The sequence below is a fragment of the Copidosoma floridanum genome, unplaced genomic scaffold (assembly GCF_036245765.1).
Source record: "Copidosoma floridanum isolate Cflo_tuat_1 unplaced genomic scaffold, Cflo_Japanese_pri ptg000014l, whole genome shotgun sequence".
NCBI classification, from domain to species: domain Eukaryota; kingdom Metazoa; phylum Arthropoda; class Insecta; order Hymenoptera; family Encyrtidae; genus Copidosoma; species Copidosoma floridanum.
The window spans coordinates 2,319,173-2,339,680 of record NW_028321891.1 but is presented as its reverse complement, the minus strand read 5'-3'; the positions used below and the strand labels follow the sequence as shown (position 1 = coordinate 2,339,680).

At 46.3% G+C, this 20,508-nt stretch overlaps 1 protein-coding gene across 1 annotated transcript; it reads left to right on the top strand.

Annotated features, from left to right (window-relative positions):
• The first annotated feature begins 863 nt into the window (after nucleotides 1–863).
• On the top strand, nucleotides 864–18,240 carry LOC106638256 (protein decapentaplegic). Its single transcript, XM_014351343.2, has 4 exons — nucleotides 864–1,772; nucleotides 8,517–8,984; nucleotides 15,294–15,643; nucleotides 15,740–18,240. Exons 2-4 carry the CDS (start codon nucleotides 8,561–8,563, stop codon nucleotides 16,277–16,279), a joined length of 1,314 nt encoding a protein of 437 aa, XP_014206829.2. The 5' UTR covers nucleotides 864–1,772; nucleotides 8,517–8,560; the 3' UTR covers nucleotides 16,280–18,240.
• The last annotated feature ends 2,268 nt before the right edge of the window (nucleotides 18,241–20,508 follow it).

Below are 20,508 nucleotides of genomic sequence, written 5' to 3'. Positions count from 1 at the left end.
ATTATAGTCACCCGGTATGCCTATGTATACACGTACATAAGGGAGCAGCGGGTATACATATATATTATACATATGTTGGTATTTGCCGCGCGCCTCTTTCTTGTCGCTCGTTACTCGGAATCGGACATCCCGGTAAAATGTCCCTACAACCCTTTCGGCTAATTTGCCGAGTTAGCTCGGAAATCCGTGGCATCCGAAGTTGAATTTCGGGGGCCCACAAACGAGACTCACATGTGTCCTATACACACAAAACTGCCAGAGGTGCGTTTTTACACCTTTTCAACAGTCAATTAAAAAAAAAAAAAAAAAAAATCTCTCCGTATACCCTTAAAGGTCTCTTTTGACAATAATTCGGATCGTTAGACATGTACGTGCGTGTAACAAAAAGCAACGAATCTCTGTAACATACACATGCAAAAGTGGCCCCGCCGATCTCTCGATCGCGCCCTGAGACGGGGCACCCATACCGATCGACCCGATCCTGGCGCTGCAGCTCCACCAACACGCGTCCATGAGGCACTTGGCACCTCGATGTATATAGCAGGAGGAGAAGCCGCTCACACACACCCGCGGTCGATCCTCTCGCTCGGGTATGTACATGAATATATTTATATATATTGTATACGTGTGCGCACAAGAGATCGGCTCCCTCTTTTCACGACATCAGTATAGTAGGATAGAGGTAACCCGTGCATATATATACATATATCTCTCTGGAGAGTCTGGAGCTGCTGCTGTGTGCGCATAAGTATACACATGTATACACATTAAACGAACGGACGGCCTCGAGCGGAGCGCCTCTCCCGTCGCACTTATACCTCTCCGATTTTCTCTCTCTCGGTCTCTCGAGACAACCGAGTCGCTGCTGCCATCGGCCACAGTAGTCAGTGATCGGCCGAGCGTAAAGACAGCAGCATCAGCAGAGCGGTATACATATCGTTCCAACTTAGTACAGAAAACAAGTGCATCGAGCACCGATACTCTGCGCCATCCGGGCTTGTAGATACGTTATCGCACCAGTAATAACGTTTGGCCGGTGTATCCAAACATATATATATACGGAAAAACACGACCAGCAGAGGCATATATACACAGCTGAAGGGGAGCGCGACCGAGAGAGAGTTGCCGATCTCTCGAGCGAGCGAAAAATCGGACGCCCGAGACATCTGGAGTGCCGCGGAGTGTATATCCCCGTTGGTTGTGTGCGTGCTCGCGCTCGGATAGATATAGAAAGTCCGGCTCGTTACGAAACTACTTACGGCCGCGCACTTCTCGCCGTGTGCCCCGTGTGTAAAAGTAGGTAGGCGCTCGCTCGGATTTATACACCTATATATACGTATATGTAGCAGCGCCCGACAGATCGATCCGTTGTTGGAAGTTCCCTGCCATCGGCCGATCTCTCGGGTTCGGTTGTGGATAGTACCGGTGATGGGCGGTTTCGACCAAGCTGCTGGCCAAGTTCTTCAGGAGCCGCATCGAGAGTCGGCGACGGTTAAAAGGACGCGTGGTGCGTGTGAATTATCGGTCATCACCTCTTGAGTACCGATCGCAACGATTTTTGGTGTCGGATCGTTTTGCTGCATGTACAACCCGTCAACAACGGCACAAGGAGCCGAGAGTGATTGTGCGATTGTGTGCTTGTGCGCGCCAGAGTTTACGTACACCTCGTATACGCATACCTGTACTATAGTATCGTAAGTGGACGAACCGACGCTGGAAGGATATTACTGGACCGAGAGATGCCTTGGCTGGACTCGCGGATATTAGCCGAGGTAAGTGGAAATACGACACAGATCTTCCTTTTCTCTTCTCGTTGGGGCTCTTGTTTGTTTTTTTCCCGTTGAGATTTTTCGCTTTGAAAATCGGTATGGAGATTAGGTTGGCTACCGCGAGACGGGGACCGGTTTGGCACGTCGATACACCGGTTCGTTGCCGCCGCGCGTATCAACATTTTTTTACGGACATAAAAAATTCGCTCCTACCGTGTGCGTATGTATAATATACCATTGCTTCTATATATATATACGCGCGCGCGTGCGTGCGTGTCGTGTGATACCTGTATACCGCTGGTGCTGTTGCTGCCTCGATCGCTCCCTTGGGTGAGATATACTCGTGTGACCTCGAAGTTGGTGAATACATTAATTACGGTAAAGTTCGGATGCTGTATAAGTTGTATACGTGGTGCAAGTCGTAAAATATATTAGGCGTGCGCTGAATGAATTTTCATCCATTGTGACACCACTTAGTTAACTGAGTGCAGCAATTTTCCGCTGACACCATTACAACCGATCTTATACCAATCTTTCGCGAATCGTAAAATAATTTCTGCAAGTCCCGTGTGCAAAATAACGCGTAAAGTGTACATACGCTGAAGTTGCGTGTGTATGCATATCGTACGTGCGATTATTTTTAACGGGTGTGTGTACAGCTGAAATCGAGGTGCCAGCGAGAGAGCGCGAGGAAAGAAGCCAAAAAAGGCGGATGAGGAAAAACGAGAGTCGTAAAAATATTTTGTGAAAGTCGCGCTCGCCAGCGCCGAGTCGATTGGACGCGCTCGACGGACGGGGCTTTGTAAAAATCGCAAAAGTCACACATCCGAGCGCGAGCATGTAAACGCATTATTGCCCTCGCGGGTAATGATTTCGCGAGCTTGTGATGTTTTTTCCCCCCTCGATGCAACGAGGCGTGACGGGAGAAATTCACCATATGGAATTTTCTGGCCAAGCCGATCTGGCCTTTTGTTTGCCGAGGAAGAAGAAGAGACTTATTATTTTCGACTATGACGCGCGTCCCGCGACTCGCTTAATCAGCTCTTCTCTCTCTATTTTGTCAATGCATCCCAGTGACCGAGAAACTGCAAACCTTCATCCCCTTCACTTGATTGACAAAAAAAAAAAAGTAGCAAAGCTCAAAGATTCGTTAGGATTCGTCATAGCCGTTTAAACTTTTCGTTAAAGGCACTGGTTGCGTGCCATCGACTCGGTCGCTCGTGACAAATTAGTATATAGTTATACGGTTGTAAAGCGCGATGCGGAAACGGAAGTGACACGTAGTTTACTTAGCGCACCTGCGGCCTCAAGTGCACTGTGGGAATCGTATAAGCTTTCGTAACCGGGACCATGATGTTGGTCGAGTGCAAGCATGTGGCCCAAGGGTGCCGTATATAAGGGAATAACCTCGTGCGTCTGGCAGCGCGAATGTTTAGTATAATACGTACACGTGTGAATTGTCACATTGTCCCCCGGTGGCCAGGATGCAATAAAGCTGATGCCCACTTTGCTCGCGCCACTCGAGAAAAACACAAATACTTACGACTTTTCATCCAATTTCTATGCAAATTGACCATTTTGGAAACTTGCACGCTCATTGACTCTTTTATATGATGCACATTATGTACTTGCTCGCAGTGACGTTAGTTTATGGCTTCTTAAAATATTGTACCTTCGTATCTCTCGATACAACGGAAATGGCATGGCATTGGGAGCGAAAAACGATGCGGATTAGTGTTTTTTTCTCTCTCTTTCTTTCCCTTTGAAATTGTGGACAGAGCAAAACGAGCCATTATATTGGGTGAAAAAAACAAAATTTTATTGTGCACTTTTGATAATCCCTCCAAATCCCCCTTAATCGCTCCCCGAAGGTTTCACAAAAAATAATGAGAGTACACCGAGGCAACAGCCACTTGCATAACACGGTGTACGCAATTAGATCCAACAGATGCAATGTTAGCGTTACCAGGAGAGCCATTACGCATAAAATTATTATCCATTCGGGCATTTAAATCTCAAAATGAGTATATATACTCGCACGTAATGTTTTATCGGGCGTCCCGATTCCTGGACGATCGATTCGGCCTAAATGATCGTCCATGCAGCCATCATCGGGGGATACCTATATTGTGCATATTATACGTATACAATGTTGACAAAACATCGGTGACCCGCCCACTACCCTGCGCCCGAAAATAAAATGTGCATGGATGTACGTGCCCCGCGCAGCATCAGCCCCAGCCCCGCGTCAGCCTCTCGTCTCGTGACTTCCTCCACAGTGAAAGAAAGAAAGAAAGAGAGAGACAGAGAGAGAGAGAGTAGGCCCGTTGTGTGTGCGGAGGACGTGGAGTGGTTGGGTGACGCCAGAGCGTCTCGTGCGATTGGTGCGTGGGCGGGCGCGCCGTCGATTGGTGGGGGTCACAGCCCGGGGGGAGGAGAGAGAGAAAAAAGAAAATGGTAACGGGCGCTTGCTTCGTATATATATATATATATGTATATACTATACCTACCTACCTACCTACTACCCCTATAACTTTTGTACGAGTCTGCAGAAGTGAATCGGCTACCGAGCGCGCGATGCTCATGCTGCTGCAGTTCGCCAACGAGCATCAGGGTTACTGTAATTTTAATTTTATTGAAGGAAACGCGTCCAGTGCCCTACTGTTTTTGTGTTTTTTATTTTGTGAATTTCAAGTCCATAGTGCTTTAAATTATTATTATTAGTGAATTGTTTGTTTGGTTCCATTTTTTTTTTTTTTTTTTCATTGCTTGGAGAGCAGTGCCTGGTGCGGTGTGGCCAGTAAGCGTCTGTAAGTCTTGTTAGTTTTTTTTTTGTCTTAATTTTTTTTATAATACGTGCCGGTTTTTTTTTTTAACACGCATCAACAAAATCACCCACGTTTACACGCGTTTTAATGTAAAAACCTTCGTTATTTTTCTTCAATACCGTATCTGCATTGTAATGTGCTCGAACGGTATACACTCATCGACGAGGTAATTGAGGTTGTTGTCCCAACAGAGTCGACACATCGCAACCGCATTCTATTGTGTTCGGTTGTAACGGTGCAAGCACTTATCCCCGAGATTCGGGAGGAACCAACGAAGGGAGACATTCCGAGTTTATTGCCCGGCTTTCGTGTTCCGTTTGTAACACGATACGCGCATACGGCCACTCAGTTTGCACGCACCATTCGCTCGTCCCAAATGGATATAGCTGGTTAATTTTAACTTTCGTAATATTAAACAATAATTTTGCTACTCACCAATAAACGTTAAATCATCAGTTTTCTACGTATATAGGCAAGCCGATTTTTTTTTTTTTTTTTAATACATTCACGGCAAAAAACGAGTAAAAATTCTGCAAAGCACAAGAGACGTATACAAATAACAAAGCAAAAGTCAAAGATAATGTTCTCTCGATGCGTGTATGGTTCTGTAAAAAAAAAAAAAAAAAAAAAAAAAAAAAAAACGAAAAAAAGGCAATATCCAGCGATCGCCGCAAACAGATAGAGCGGACCGTCCGACCTGCCTACTTAATTGAAGCAAACAATGCCTCGTTACACCTCCCGAGCGGCAATCTAATCCATCTGATCTCTCGGAGAGCTACTTCTCCTGTGTAGGCATATACATGCTCCCCTGCATCCCACGCGAGACCCTCTCCCCCATATATACACGTAACGTGTCAAAATAAGCAGGAAAACGATAAAGCCAACAAATAGTGATGGGCCATTAAAGAGCGCGGCAGAGAGAGGATGGAAGAAGGATTAAAAAAAAAAAAAAAAAAAAAAAACCCGGGCCCCTCGGAATAAACGAGCGGTGGGGTGGTCCCCGAGAGTTGGAAAATTAAAACATCAGAGGGGGATCACAAGGAGAAGGTAACATGTACATAATATAAAATCAACCCGATCCGAGAGTCCGATGGGGATAATAGAGTTGGCGATAAAATCGGCGCACGCGTCCCTTCCCCCACACACACACGCTATTTACATTTATAGGTACTCGAAGAATAAAAAAAAACCACTACCTGGCTGTATATATCCTTGGCATCGAGGGGGGAACAGACTCCCTTCCGGCGATACACGGGGTATGTATAAAAAAAAAAGCACCGGGCATCACAGTACCCAAATGATACGGTTGTACATACTTTACATCTCTCGTTATATACTATGAGCTCGCTCGCGCAAGCAATGCTTATACAACCGCGTGTTGCCACACGCCAGCGGCGATCCTCGAGGGGTATATGCCTATATATACACGTGCGTGTATATAATATATAACGCGTACCAAGTTGCGGAGGAGGAGGAGAGGAGAGATCCGAGGAGCGAGATTACGGGAGCCTCCGCATCAGCAGCAGACAGCTTGGCTCTCCTCCTCGCTTCTCTCTCGTGTGGTTCCCTTCTCCGGGATTCCCGAGTCGCGAGAGCGGAGTAGCCGCTCAGCTCTCATGGGACCTCCTCCTCGCCCATGTCGTCGCGGGTACCCTTGCCTCGAGCGGCTTTATTGTATACGTACGGGCTTTTACCTCCGGCGAGGCCTTTTTTCGGGGGGGGACCGTCCGCTGTCGTCGATGCGCTCCTTTCCGGCCCGTATCTCGCCATCTCGTGGGCGGAATGTTTGCTCTCCCCTCCCCCCTCCGGCTTCTAATTTCTGTTTTGTCTTTCCGCCGCATTTTTTTTTTTTTTTTTTTTTTCCCAAACAGGTGAGTCAGCCCTCGTTTTGGGATCATCCCCCCTCCCAAACTACAGCCCTCCCGTACATCATGGGAAAGCGCATCGGGGAGAAAAGAAAAAAAAAGGAAATATCCCAGCAGACGCAAAGTGCCACCGATGAATCTTACCGATCGTTACGGGCGCACGTGCTTCCACCCGATGCAGATCCTCGGACAGATACGGCAGGACCTGCGTGTATAATGTATAGTGCGCGTTTCCCGGTCCGTAAAGAAAAAAGGAGCATCTTTTCAATTCCCCGTGTGTACGGAGGAGGAAAACTGATACAGTTTCGGTGGGTATACGAGACAAATCGGGCCCGTGTATAATATCTCGTTTGTTCCATCTTTGCTCTCACGGCTGGCGTTGCCTGCAGCGCGAGCTGTGTACATGTATACGGCGCACGTCATCGTCATTCATCCCGAACGTCTTCCTCCACCTTTCTTCGTTTTCCTTTTCGGGGCCCTCCTGCCCCCCTCCTCCCTTGTGATTTATATATTTCGAGAGGTAAAAACACTTGTCCGTCATTACCGGGCCGAGTTATATTTCGGGTTTTCCCTGGTGGACGCCCCCTCTCTTTCGTCCCCGACCTTCCGCCGCTGCTGGTGCCGTTGTTGTTGCTACACTTACATTTTTGATAATCACGTCGCGTGAGAGGTGTACAAACAACAACACGACCCACGCGTATATATAGCTCCGGGAGCTGTTGCTCACCCATTGAACCACATTTTCGCTTGACGAGACTTTTTTTTTTTTTTTTTTCCTCTGCGCTATGTATAGGTACCCAATCGATTGTCCTATCTGCGTTGTAATGTGTACCCGATCGGCGGAGAAACCGGACACTCCGCGAGCGCTTCCGTCGCATCACGTGCTCGCCTCGTGTGCGGATGGCCTTGCGTATTATTTCCTAAGCGCGTTACAACTATACACGATGACGATACGCGCGTAAGATGCCTCTGCTCGGCTCGGGGATTAAATTTGGAAATTACCGGTTGAAAAAAAAAAAAAACCATTTGGCGTCGCGATTAGCACAGGAGTGCGAATCACGCGCACATGGATACAAGCTCGGCATTATCCGATAGGTATAATAAGTACACACGGGGCCGCGCGCCAGTAAGTCTCGGCGAGTCGCTCGCCTCGCTCCTTTTATAATAACCAAGTCGCGTATATATACATATGGAGAGACATGTAGGCGCGCACGGATACAAGGCAAACACATATAGGCTGTTTCTCCTCCTCGGCAAATCTCTCTTTTTTTTTTTTGCTTCTCTCGTCATGGCTTGTTTGTCCCGAGCTTCCTCTGGAATTTTTCCCGCGCGGCGCATGCACAAACCCGGAAAAGCGCCGTGTAAACGTCGACCTCTGTATAATCATATCGTTTCCATGCATATAATGCTGCGCGTGAAAAAGTACCCAGAGGATTATTTCAATCCTCCACGCGCTCAATTATAATACGTACTTTTCTTTTTCTTTTTTAATTTTTTTAATTTTTAGATCTCCATCGCGAAATTACTATATATGCTCGAGTATAAATGCGATTGTCTTAAAATAGATTGAGCGTTTGAAGGAAATAAAAAAGGCAGCCGGTGATTCACTGTTGACGATTTGCTTTGCCAATCGTCGCTTCGAGAAAAATCTTCGCTCTTCACCCATTGCCTATATGTATATATACACCAGACTATGCCTGCCTCGGTATATATAGATCCCCATTAGCTGGTGCGCAAAGAGCATCGCATAAGAATATTCAAAGTGTTGTTTGATCAACAGGGAGGGAGATTTAAAAAATTGTTCTTCCTCGATAGTGTCACTTCTCTAATGAGGCGAGCCCGAGTGGTGAACATACACAACGTGACGAGCGAACCAACGGAATTTCACGTTGTAATGCCCGAAGGGGTGAAAAAAATCTCCATACCGCTTTGAAAGGACCAGCGTTCAATTAAGCCAACGTAGCGATCGATACCTCTATATATATATATATACATATTTTTTGTTTGGATGGAAGAATAAAATAAAAAGAGTCACTTTTGATTATTGTTCGCAGCTGGAGTGGCAGCAGTGAGCGGAGCCGTGTGACTGGCCGTCACGATGCGCATGTCGCTGCTGCTGAGACTGGTGTTAGCTGCAGCTGGTGCGCTGCTGGCGAGCGCCGTGGCCGACGGACAGGACCACGAGCGGGAGCAGCAACATCGCCAGAACCACCACAATCACCATCACAATAACAATCACAATCACCACAGTAGTCACCATCGGGGCCGGACGGAGCGCCAGAGCCCGCCGGGCGAGATGCTCGGCAAAGCAGAGCGAGCCAAGGCCATCGGGGACCTCGAGGCGAGTCTGTTGTCGCTCCTCGGCTTCTCCAGGAGGCCGAGGCCGGCGCGTCCTGGTCAGGCCCACGTGCCCGAGCAGCTCAGGCAGCTCTACAGGCGAAACAGCGACATCGGCGTCGCCAACATCGCCAAGCGCCGCGTCGCCGGCACCGCCAACACCGTACGAGCCTTCGTTCACGTCGGTAAGTCCTACTCTTGTTTTTATATCTACATCCTTCTTTTTTTTTTTTTTTTTTTTTATCTCGAAGCTCTCGTTTATTAATAAATCCCTTGTACGCCCCCTAAAATCGGTACCGCGCAACCCCAAGAGTACTAAACGACGACGCTTTGTACCGCGTTGTTTCTTACTCGGAAAATATTAAAATCGGTAACGAATAAGTAAATACTCTGACGATCGAGTTCAAACGCCACTGGGTCACTCGAACGAAAGCAGCACAAAAGAGTGGTCCTTTATAAAGGGCGTATCTGTATAAATATAAGGTGAATGGAAAAAGAAACTGTCCATACACACAGCAGTTCATCAGGACAGGGGGTCCCGAAAAAGGACGACTTACGCGCGTAAAATCGATCTCGTTGACTTTTTTCTTTTATTCAACCAGTCGACCCATCGCCTACCTGCTGTACATACATAAATCTGTTTGTACAGGCTAAACACACGAAATCCCCTTTGTATCCCTATATTGTATACACAGCCGATGCACCACAGAAGCCCAAATAGCCCGTAATATTAATGCGCCGCTGATTGACCGCGTCACGGCTGCTGGGGAGGATTTTTAAGGCTCGTTTCTTTTAACGCCCAAACACGCACGACGGACCTCTCAATTGTACGGCTCTCTTTTTTTTTCTTCTTCTCCTCTCCCGGAATCCTTTTCGAACCGGCGAAACTCTATTTTTTTTTTTTTTCCTCTCTCTTTCACCGGCCGCGCTGTGTCGCTCGGGTTTCATGATTTATTTGACGAAAGGCAAAACTGAGCCGCACGAGTATACTTACTTACCTCTACGTTTGTTTTTACACCGTTTAGCCGGGGATGTAAGTATACATGTACACAAGTATATCCTTTTTGTTCCCTGCATATTGGTATAGACGTGTAGGATTAGGATTAGCTTGCCTCTTCGGGGGGTACACAGGAACACGAGAAGCCCAGCTTTCGCGATTGATCGCTCTCTTTGCATCTCCATTAGACACTCATCGATGACGTACACATGAAACTCGCGCTATCAGCCGAAAGTCGTCCGAGTCCTTGATGCATTTACATACACCGATAGGCGCCACTGTTGTATATCATCATCTTCATCGGTATATTACGTACACATGGACGCACCGAGTCATGTCCCCCTGCTTCAAATTCCTACGGTGAGTTACGAGCGCACGGCAATGATGCACCTCTTGGCACGAGTTGCAACCGGCTCGCAGAAAAAAAAAAAGGAAAATAATGCCTCTCGAGAGCCGTGGGGATGCACCCCCGGCGCTGCTCAGCGGGGGAGGCTATATGCGCGCCTCGAGAGAGAGAGAGAGAGAGAGACCCGCACTACACAGGTACACGCTATATATACTCGCGCAGAGGAGCCGTATCGCTTACAAAGCTCACCGCCGGCACAACCTATACGTAGGTATACGGAATCCACTCGACTTTATACCTGATGTGTACACACAAAAGAGAAAGAGGAGAAAAACTTTGTCCTTAACCTACTATGTGCAACTGTGAGGGTGGATATACATAATATATACGTATCGTGTCGTGACAGGTGACCCGGTAAGAGATATATCTATAGCCGGCTTAACGCTTTGATGGTGTACACATTATGTGTACATACACACACGCACGTATATATATATATGCATATACTTTCCTCTTTCGATTAGTGGGTCTAATATGTTGTAACCTTGGGGGGTCGGCTAATACACTCACGTGGGTGGTACATCGAGGGGTCGAGGGGTGATGGGCCTTTATACCGTTACAGCGTCACAGGTCATCGTGGATGGATTACCTGTATTATGTAGTATTTATGCCTCGCAAAGCGGGCATTACGGCGGCGCCAAGTAGCTCCAACTGCTCTTTCTCTAAATAAAGTGGCGTAAATTCTTCCTTCCGTGTCTCTTTCCCCCCGGCATCAGCGACTCTCTGACCTTTTGTTTCCCTCTCCGTCCCTCTCGGTGCAGCGGGGGGAAAACGGATTTTCTAATTCTACCTCCCTTTGCTTTCGTCCCGAAAGTGCTTCTGGGAATACGTGTATATACATCCGCGTGGGAGAGCCTGATGCAGGCGTTGGCCTTATCTCGCAAGGTCGGGCCACATCATTGGTACACCTACTTTGCGGCTCGTCGAGATATACTTACTCGGGGAACGTGGATTTTTCGCACGCCGGCATCACGTGACATTTATACACGCCCGTATAACAAGTAGCTGCTCGATCGGTTGCGGCGTGTCTCTCTCTCTCTCTCTCTCTCTCTCTCTCGTGTTATTGTCTCTGTGGCGACAGTTGAGCTTACAACATAAATATAGAACACGAGGAGCTCTCAAATTCCGCAAAAGGAGGCGGGCGAGTGGTGTCTCTTTCTCACGAAATCCTCGGGTGTGTAAATACATATACATATATATGTATATATGTGTGTGTGTACGGACTGTCGCCGACGTCCGAAAAGCCCGAGATTTTCTCGAAGGCTCTCTTCCTTCACCCGTGTCTGTCTGTACCTATGACTCACCTCGCAAGTATGCTGCACGCGGCGCCTCGTATATTACCATTTCGACTCGATATAGTACTTACTCGTCAACATTCGCTGTACACTCGCGTCAATTATATATAGAGTATAATATACCTACCCCATGGATAGACCGAATCTGTACGGAGATCGGTAGGAGATCGTTAACGCGTACATTACCTGGGGACTTATATAGCACCGTGACTATATATTATGTATACGTGGGTATAAGTGATCCCTTAAGCTCGGGATTCGCAAATGCGCGCCGAGTAGGTAAATATGTTGTATATAAGCGGCAGATCGGTATTCCCGACCACTCCCGGGCCATTACACTTCCGTTTATAGCGCGCGCGCGGGGCCAGTTTCTTTTTTTCCTTTCTTTCTTTTTATACACCCCCAACGAGGTTCACTGCATCACGCACGCGAGAGCTATTTTTAGGACTTTTTCATTGTTTACTCAGAGAGAGAGAGAGAGAAAGAGAGAGACACGGGCGCGTGCGGCCGGCCGAACCTGTTTCTTTTCTCAACGAAATTTGAACTCGGGCGAAAAAGCGCGACGCACTTAGGGGGACCCCTTCTCTCTTTTCGTTGGATACTATACACGCGTGTGCGGCCTGCAGTGTTTTCGACCACGTAAATTTATACACACTCGAGAGCAATGGTCTCTCTCTCTTTTTTTTTTGTTTTCGCGTTAAACGTCGATGACGAGCACACTAAACTCTTTCGATCGAGCTAAAAATAAAACGTACGATTTTTTACGCTTTTATTTTGATGCTTTAGCACCGAGGACTGCCCATACCGATGTTTCTCAAATTGAATGCGTGTAAATTAAAAAAAAAAAAACGATCGAACAAGTCGACGGCCGGTTGAATGTATTTGTAGAAAATGATATTCGAGAATCACGCAACTCCGATACACTTCTGAGAGCTCCTGTCAACACGTCGGTTGAGGTATATACTTATTTGTATGTCGAAGCCGCAGCGAACGTCAGATCGGAAAAGTATACTTCATCGTATAAGTACGTATAAAGCAAACAATAACATAGGATAAATCGATATAGTACTTTTACCTGTATTTGCACTAGTAAGGCCAATATACCCAACAAAAGATAACCGATCAAGCAGCACTTGCCGAGTATCTTTGAAAATACAAGTTTTGTAACGTTGGTATGTTAATACGTATACATATATTATAAGCTGCGGCGACCGGCATATAGTATAATATAATATGCGTAAAGGCAAGATTATTGCGATACATTGTAAAATACACGCGATGATGAAGGAGAACGAGCAGGTTGTACACACCTTTGGCACATAATCAGCTGACCGTGGAATATTTACGGCGAATGTCTCGGTGGCTGTGTATAACTATGTACATATATATATATACACACATGGATTGCCGAGCAAGTGAGGTCGTCCAAACACTCGACTCGATCCGATCGCGATTTGCCAACTGCGCTAAAAATGTGTACACCCGTATTTATTATCCGGTTTATACTTTGGCCATTCGACGCGATATGACCGTGCAATAAAGTACAAAAGGAACACGTTGATGTGCCTCGGAAGCCCAAACGGAGATGCATTGTTTTGTAGCAGCTCGTGCGTGCCGCATATACATATATACACCGGCGATAATTGAGACAAATGGCATTTTAAGTGCGCGCCCGCGAATTCAGCGCCTATATTATACCCACAGTGCTACAATAAATACCTGCACGTATACGTATATATACGGGTATTCGCGAACGAGTTAACTGGGGGGTGGGAGGGAATAGAGAGAAAACGAAGGTTGGGACGAGTCGGTTGCGGCCGCATAAATCGCGCGGGGAACAATGAAACTGGCTCGCCGCCGCTACTCCCGGGGTGGTCCCCTGCAACCGGCGGCGGCGAGCGCGAGAGAGAGAGAGCGCCGGGGATAATATATTATATCAGCGGATAATGGATTCCGCTTACTGCACAATTTGCCCCGAACTTATGGGGGCCCCCTCTACCTTTTCCTCCTCTTCCTCGTCTTTCGACCTCATCTCTCTTTCCCTCGCTTCGTTAACCCTCAGGAAAGCGCTCCGGAGCTTTTGGTCCCCGTCCATCTGTCCGTTTGCGGATCACCGGAACGACGGGCCTTTTTTTTTTTTTCCCGAAAAAATGTCAAAACTGAACTCTCGAGGACACTACGAGAAATCGTTATACGCTGGATTACAACCGGTTGACAGGCGATGAAAATATATACACCCGTACACCACCTGGATACCTTTCGATGTAAATAATTACGCTTTCGTCGCACTTTTCAATTACATATTATATAAATATATACATTCTACATTCCGGCTTCACAGTTCCCCTTGCCATAGTGTATATTATATGTACGTTGGGTGGGGGGGGGGAGGAATTGCGTTCTCTTTAATTATATACATATATACGCATGCACGGAGAGGCGAGCCTCGCGCGTAATGAGCGTTACCGTCACTTTGGCTGTCGTTACCCCCGTAATTTTTCCGTCTCTCCTCGTTTATCATTATTTTCCGTTTCTTTTTATTTTACCCCCTCCCGCCCCTCAATATATACATATATATGTACGTATGGTATGTATGTATCCAGTAGCCGTGCGACGTGTATATAATACATTATGCATCAGCCGGCCGAGCCAATATTCCGTAAGCGCGGGTCCTTTTCTTCTCTCACCGCAGTCTATTTATGTGTCCCCTCGCCGCGCTTGCGGACGGCCAACGCCGCATTGTCAATTACCCTTCCTCAATCTTCCGTGCGATATACATATATATATATATACATATGCCCGGGCAGGGTGTATATATACAAGTACCCTTTTTGCGCGAGCCCGGGGCCCACCGGCATTCGCGCGGAATTGGGCCGCACCGGCGAATTCCGAAATCGCGTGATTACCGCGGACACACGCGGGCGTTGCGTGCATGCGTCGCACGTTCTTCCCCTGCATGGGAATTCCGGCGATCCTTGGCATTCTTTTCCATCCTCCTCCTTCTCCCTTGCCCTTTTTTTTTTTTTTTCTTCCTCCTCGTCTCGCGAACCAATTCGGTTTTTGCCCCCCAAAGTGGACGGTTCGCTCGCAAGGCAAAAAGACCCCCGTCCCGTGTGCTCTAATTTCTGATGGTTTCATCGGCACCTCGCGTGCGAGCTTCCATACGTGTACACCCTCTGCTACGAGATTGCACAGTTTGATTAATTTTTTTTTTTTTTTTTTTTCACTCCCCCCGACGGTGTTTCGTCGAAGGGCCTAAACATCTTGGAACGTTTCAATCACCAAAATAACCAAAGCGTTTTGAAGACACATGACTCAAGATTTTGTACATTATGCTCGTGTTATACTTGCAAGGGACAAGTTTTCGTGAAATTTTTTTTTTGTGTTTACTGTTTGTTGAACCGATCTAGGTGTACGGTTTTTTCCGCGTCCGATTTTTTTTCTATTGGTATCGGTTTCACAAAAGCAGCTCGTGTTTTTCACTTTGCACGCGCATAAACGCCAATAAAATGAAAATTATGCACAATCAGAGAAAAAAAAAAGAAGGAAGAGGATTCTTTTTTGTTTTTGTTTTCGAGTTTCGTCATCTCCCCTTTTTACCTCGGACTGCTAATAATAGTCCGAGAAACGTGTTTCTCCCCCCTCGCCGTACATATAAGCACGCACTTTCCACATTAAGCCTCAACACAAGAGAGCTTTTCGTTCATCTTTGTTTTTGCAAGGAAAATTTGTAAATAATAAATTCATTGGTAAAAATAATAAAAACTGATGGAAAACTCCATGTGTATCGTTACAGAGAGTGAACTGGACGGTGCGTTCACGTCGGCGCATCTCTTCCGGCTGGCCTTCGACGTGACCAGCATCCCCGAGAGCGAGAAGCTCCACGGGGCCGAGCTCACTCTGAGCCGAAACGGCCTGAGGAGGCCAGGGTTGGGCGACAACCCCAAGGAGACCCTCGTCCGCGTGATGGTCCACGACATCATCCGGCCCGGGGTACGGGGCAAGAGCAAGCCACTGCTGCGGCTCGTCGACAGCAAGACCCTCGACATAAGGTCCAACGCGAGCGTCAGCATGGACGTGCACCCCGCCGTCGAGCGCTGGCTCAGCAACGAGCCCCACAGCACAAACCACGGCCTACTCGTCCAGGTAAGACCATACACAATTCAATGTCATCATTACCAACGCCAATACATATACGTGTAGATCGGAGTGATTGAGGATTGTTGTTTGTTGTCGCGTCAGGTGGTGGGCGAGCCAACGAGGCCCTCGAGCCCGCATCACAAGAGCGAGCACGTGCGACTGCGGCGGAGCCTCGGCGAGAAGCCGGACAGTTGGCAGAGCGTCCAGCCGAGCTTGTACACGTACACGGACGACGGGCGCAACAGGAAGCAGTCGAGCGCGAACGAAATGGTGGAGCGTAGGGCGCGCAGGGCGGCGATGCGGAAGAACCGGCGCAAGGACGGCCGGGAGAATTGCCGGCGGCACCCGTTGTACGTTGACTTTGTCGACGTGGGCTGGAACGATTGGATAGTCGCGCCCCCGGGTTACGACGCGTTCTACTGCCACGGGGACTGCCCGTTTCCCCTGGCGGCGCATCTCAACTCGACGAACCACGCCATCGTCCAGACCCTCGTCTACTCGACGAATCCGAGCCTCGTGCCCAAGGCTTGTTGCGTCCCGACCTCCCTCGGCTCGATATCCATGCTTTACCTCGACGAGGAGAACAAGGTGGTCCTCAAAAATTACCAGGACATGTCGGTACTCGGCTGCGGCTGTCGCTGAGTTGCAGGCTTTTTTCTCAAGCGCGAAAAGACGATACCGCCGGTGCCGATCCCAAGGACAGCCCACAAGTGCAGATATATATATATGTATATTAAAGTGCGCAGTCAACGAAAATTAAAAAAAAAAAAAGAAAAGAAAAAATGTCGTGTGCGTCCGTGTGTAATTATAATTAACGCAGTGTGTGTCTCTCTAGTGTCTTTGTTCGGGAGGTCCTTCCGTCTCAAGTCATATAATTATGCGTATATGGAAACAATAATATGACGCGTCGTTGTGTATACGACGTGGACTCGATGCGAGGAAAAATTTACGATTGCCTCGATTAATTGTGTATATAATGTGTATAATTTAAATATGGGTGTAATATATGGAATTGACGGTGAAAGCGATCGGTATAAGTAAAATCGGTAGTGAAGATCTCGTTGAGCGATTCAACGACGCGGTACGTGTAAATTGTCCCCCCACCGCTACGAAAAATGTGTTTGCAAAAGACTCGATATCGGCTTTGGCAATGACGATGATTATAATATATATATATATGCACCTACCAACGCGTCGAGCAACAGAGAGATGCGTATGTAGGGAGAGAGAGAAGTGGCGGGCAGAAGAATCGAGCCGAGCACGCAGCTTCGAAGACGATGAAGAGGACTATAAAGTCGAGAGGAGGAAGGAGAAGCAGGCAAGAAAGAGCGAGCGAGCGAGCCTCGAGATAGGCGAAGAAGCCGAACCTCCTTGGGCACGTATAATTTATTAATAAGGCTGCCGAGAAAACCGGTATAGATTTATATAGTCGTGGTGCGCGCACACACATTCCACACGTATCTCTCTCTCTTTTTTTTTTTTTTTTTTTTACTTCTACCTCTGTATGGATGTGAATGCGTGTGTATGTGTGTGTACGCGTTGATCAACACACCGATCGAGCGAGAGAGACGTCCAGCCCGCGATAGAACAAGAAACGCGCACACGTATACACGAACGTGCGTGTACACATCGCTGATCTCTCACTCTCGCGTCGTACGAAATAAAAAAAAAAAAATAATAATAATAATAAATGTTTGCGAGCCACTCCAATGCTTATTGTGTGTGTGTGTTGGATATTTGCGTGTGCGCGCGGGACGCCAAGAGCGAGCGAGAAAGTGCGCGTGCGGCAGCCGATTCGGTCTTGCGTCATTGAAACAGTCAACAACCCGATATAATATATATATACTGCTGTATAGAAATGAAAAAAAAAAAAACATTTTTTTTTTTAACTCAGTCCGCGTCTGTGTGTTATAAATGCGTTGGTCGGTGATTTTCCGACGAATACGGAAAATAAATGTGTACAAGGGAACGTGGGTGGAAAGTGAGATTTTTCGGTCGTGAGGATTGCAAGCAAATACGATAAGGAATTTGGCGATCGAAGGGGGGGGGGGACTCAAAATCAGTGCCCAGCCGCGGAAAATGTAAAAAAAAACGCCACCAGCTAATTCTTCCTTGGTGGGAGCAATTGAAAATTGATTTGCAGCTTCGAGACGCGAGCTGTTGTGGAAATAATATTTGTACATGTGTATATGGACGGGACAACGCAATACCCCGTTGTAAAAAGAAAGGAAAAAAAAAAAAAATATGAAAAAGAAAATGCAATCTATTAACGAAATATTCATGTGATTTTTATTATTTTTTTATGTAATTTTTTTTTTCTTTGCCTAATATAAAGAAAAATAAAAAAAATAACGTATATTTATCGTAAAACCGTACCTGCTTAAGGATTACTATTTATTGTATCATTGTTTTTTTTCTCTTTACTGTGTATTATACCCAATGGATTGTATCGATGCTCCGTAAATGCATTGTGTTATTGATGTAACCATTAAATGGATGAATAGTTAAGTGTGTATATATAATCTGAATAGACAGATGCGAATGGCGATTGTTCGTTTGACGGTACGTAATGTATGTAGGTGAGGAGAAAAAAAAATAATAAAGTAGCACATGCAAGTCATCCGTCATGTAAAACGTGTGAATAGGTAATTTCTCTCGTGTACACATTGTAAATAATTATTGTAAATTATAATGCGTATGGACATATATAAATATATATATATATATTATATATTATTAAAGTAAAATAAATATTGCAACTCAGAAAAGAAGAAGCATAGAATTTTTACTCCAGTCGAAATATCGTTTTTTTTTATCATCATGAATCTCACTTGTACACACATTTGATTGTGTAAATGGTGAAATAAACTCGGAATGGTTAAGCCAAAAAATACACTAGTTGTACTTTATTGAAAAAAAAAAAAAAAAAAAAAAAAACCACCTTTTCCCACTTACATTTCATTACACTTGGTAAATTACATCGCAAATTACAATTATCATTGAAAACCGTATAAAGCGGGGATTCCCCGGTTTTGTCGAAAGAACCAAAAAAGAACGAAACAAACATTTAAATCAAGTATCCATACTGACGCGAAAGAGCGTCAAAGTGCCCTCACTATTTATTTATCGAGGAACGAAGGAACGCACATACATACCACATATACACCAGCAGCTGCAGGCATTTCTCTTTTTCCCTCTTACATCCGCGCACCGCAACAACAACAAAAACGAGGAACGAACGAACGTTCTCCGATAGCTGCAGCTCTGCCGCGGTGATAATATAAGTACATACATTCAGCTCCGCATACACATTATCCAAGCCGTAAGTGTAAGAACCATAACTTTACATATAAAAGCGCGAATGTCCAAGTGGGCGTGCAACAGTGCAGGTATATATTATCTCTCGTGTGATACCTATATATATACCGATTGGCGAGTCGCGGAGCGCGCCTTGATCGACGTCAAGATCACATTAACGATAGCACAGGTATACACGTTCGCGCATCTCGCGCTACTCCGTCCTACGCTTTATAGCCGAGATTATCGTTCCTCGCATTGGCAATCGCATCGACGGATAAACGCGCGGATGATGCCTTTTTTTTTTTTTTCGCGGTTATATCGTGCCAACTCTCGGCTCGAGTGTTTATTCTTGTAGACGCACAAACGTAATGTGCGGACTCGTTTTAGAGCCACGCGAAACTAATAGGTCTTATAATCATTGATTCTATACAGTCGTGTACTTGCGCATCAAATCTATTGATTGAAGTGTTTAAATTTACCTTCGGTGGTTGGACGCGGATACGAAGATTACAGTTTCGTTGGAAAAGTTAAAACGATATAAAATTCACAGCCACCGTCAAATTTACTCAACAAATATCCTTTTCGGAAAGATTTGCTAACTTGCTTGTATATACTCCGATGATAATATTTAGAAGAGAAAAAATTAAGTTTCACCCTTGAAGCCGTTCAGTTTGAAAGCGACATATATTTTGTTTCAGTTGAAAAATCAGCACGTTGAAACTACAAATTTTAACTCGACAAAAAACCATAGGGAGACATTGTAAAGATGCGTCACGCAGTAATTAATTAAGTAATGTTTTCAACAACTCCTGAAATCTCACATTGACTTGTCTCGTGCAAGCCCCACTCAACCCTCCCCTCAAGGATGAACAAATTACGAAGACCCTTTGAGATAAATATATACATATCCTAAACTACTCGTGCCCCGTTCACTTTGCAGGACCCCTCATCGTCCTTGAACTCTAGCTTGGAAATCTCTCAATCGCGAGGGGCAAAGATGATTTTTCACCTCCCTCGCAAATCCGAGTCGTTAACGGGGGCCGAAAAATACACTTTGTCGCACCGTTCAATTATACCCTTGTGTACTCACGGCCGTGGCAAACAAAAGGCCCAAAGTTTCGCAGAAGGAAACACACACACTCGCGCACAAAAGTAAGCATATAACAAGGCAGGATACTTACGGGAGGGCCGGGGGCGGTGGCTCGAAATGCTCGTACAATACATACACCGTCGAGCGGTACATTACGCTGCACATGCGAAAGGGGGAAAAAAAAAAAAAAAGAAACGAGGCAAAAGAAGGGGTTGTCGGGGGGGGGCGCAAAAGCGTGCGCGAAAAAGGAGCCGCGCGTCGCGTTCCAAACGTATAATTCACAGCTTCCCTCCTCCTCTTTTTCTCTTTCCGCTTGCGTGCAAGTATATATTGCTCGTCTACCCCCCCCCCCCTTCTCACCGATGACCATACCTATACGAGCCATTATAGAGACGCTCGTTTCAATCGGCAAAGCATTCGGCATTCCAAAAGGAGGCTCACCCCATACACCCATGCGTATATATTATGTATATATGGTGTC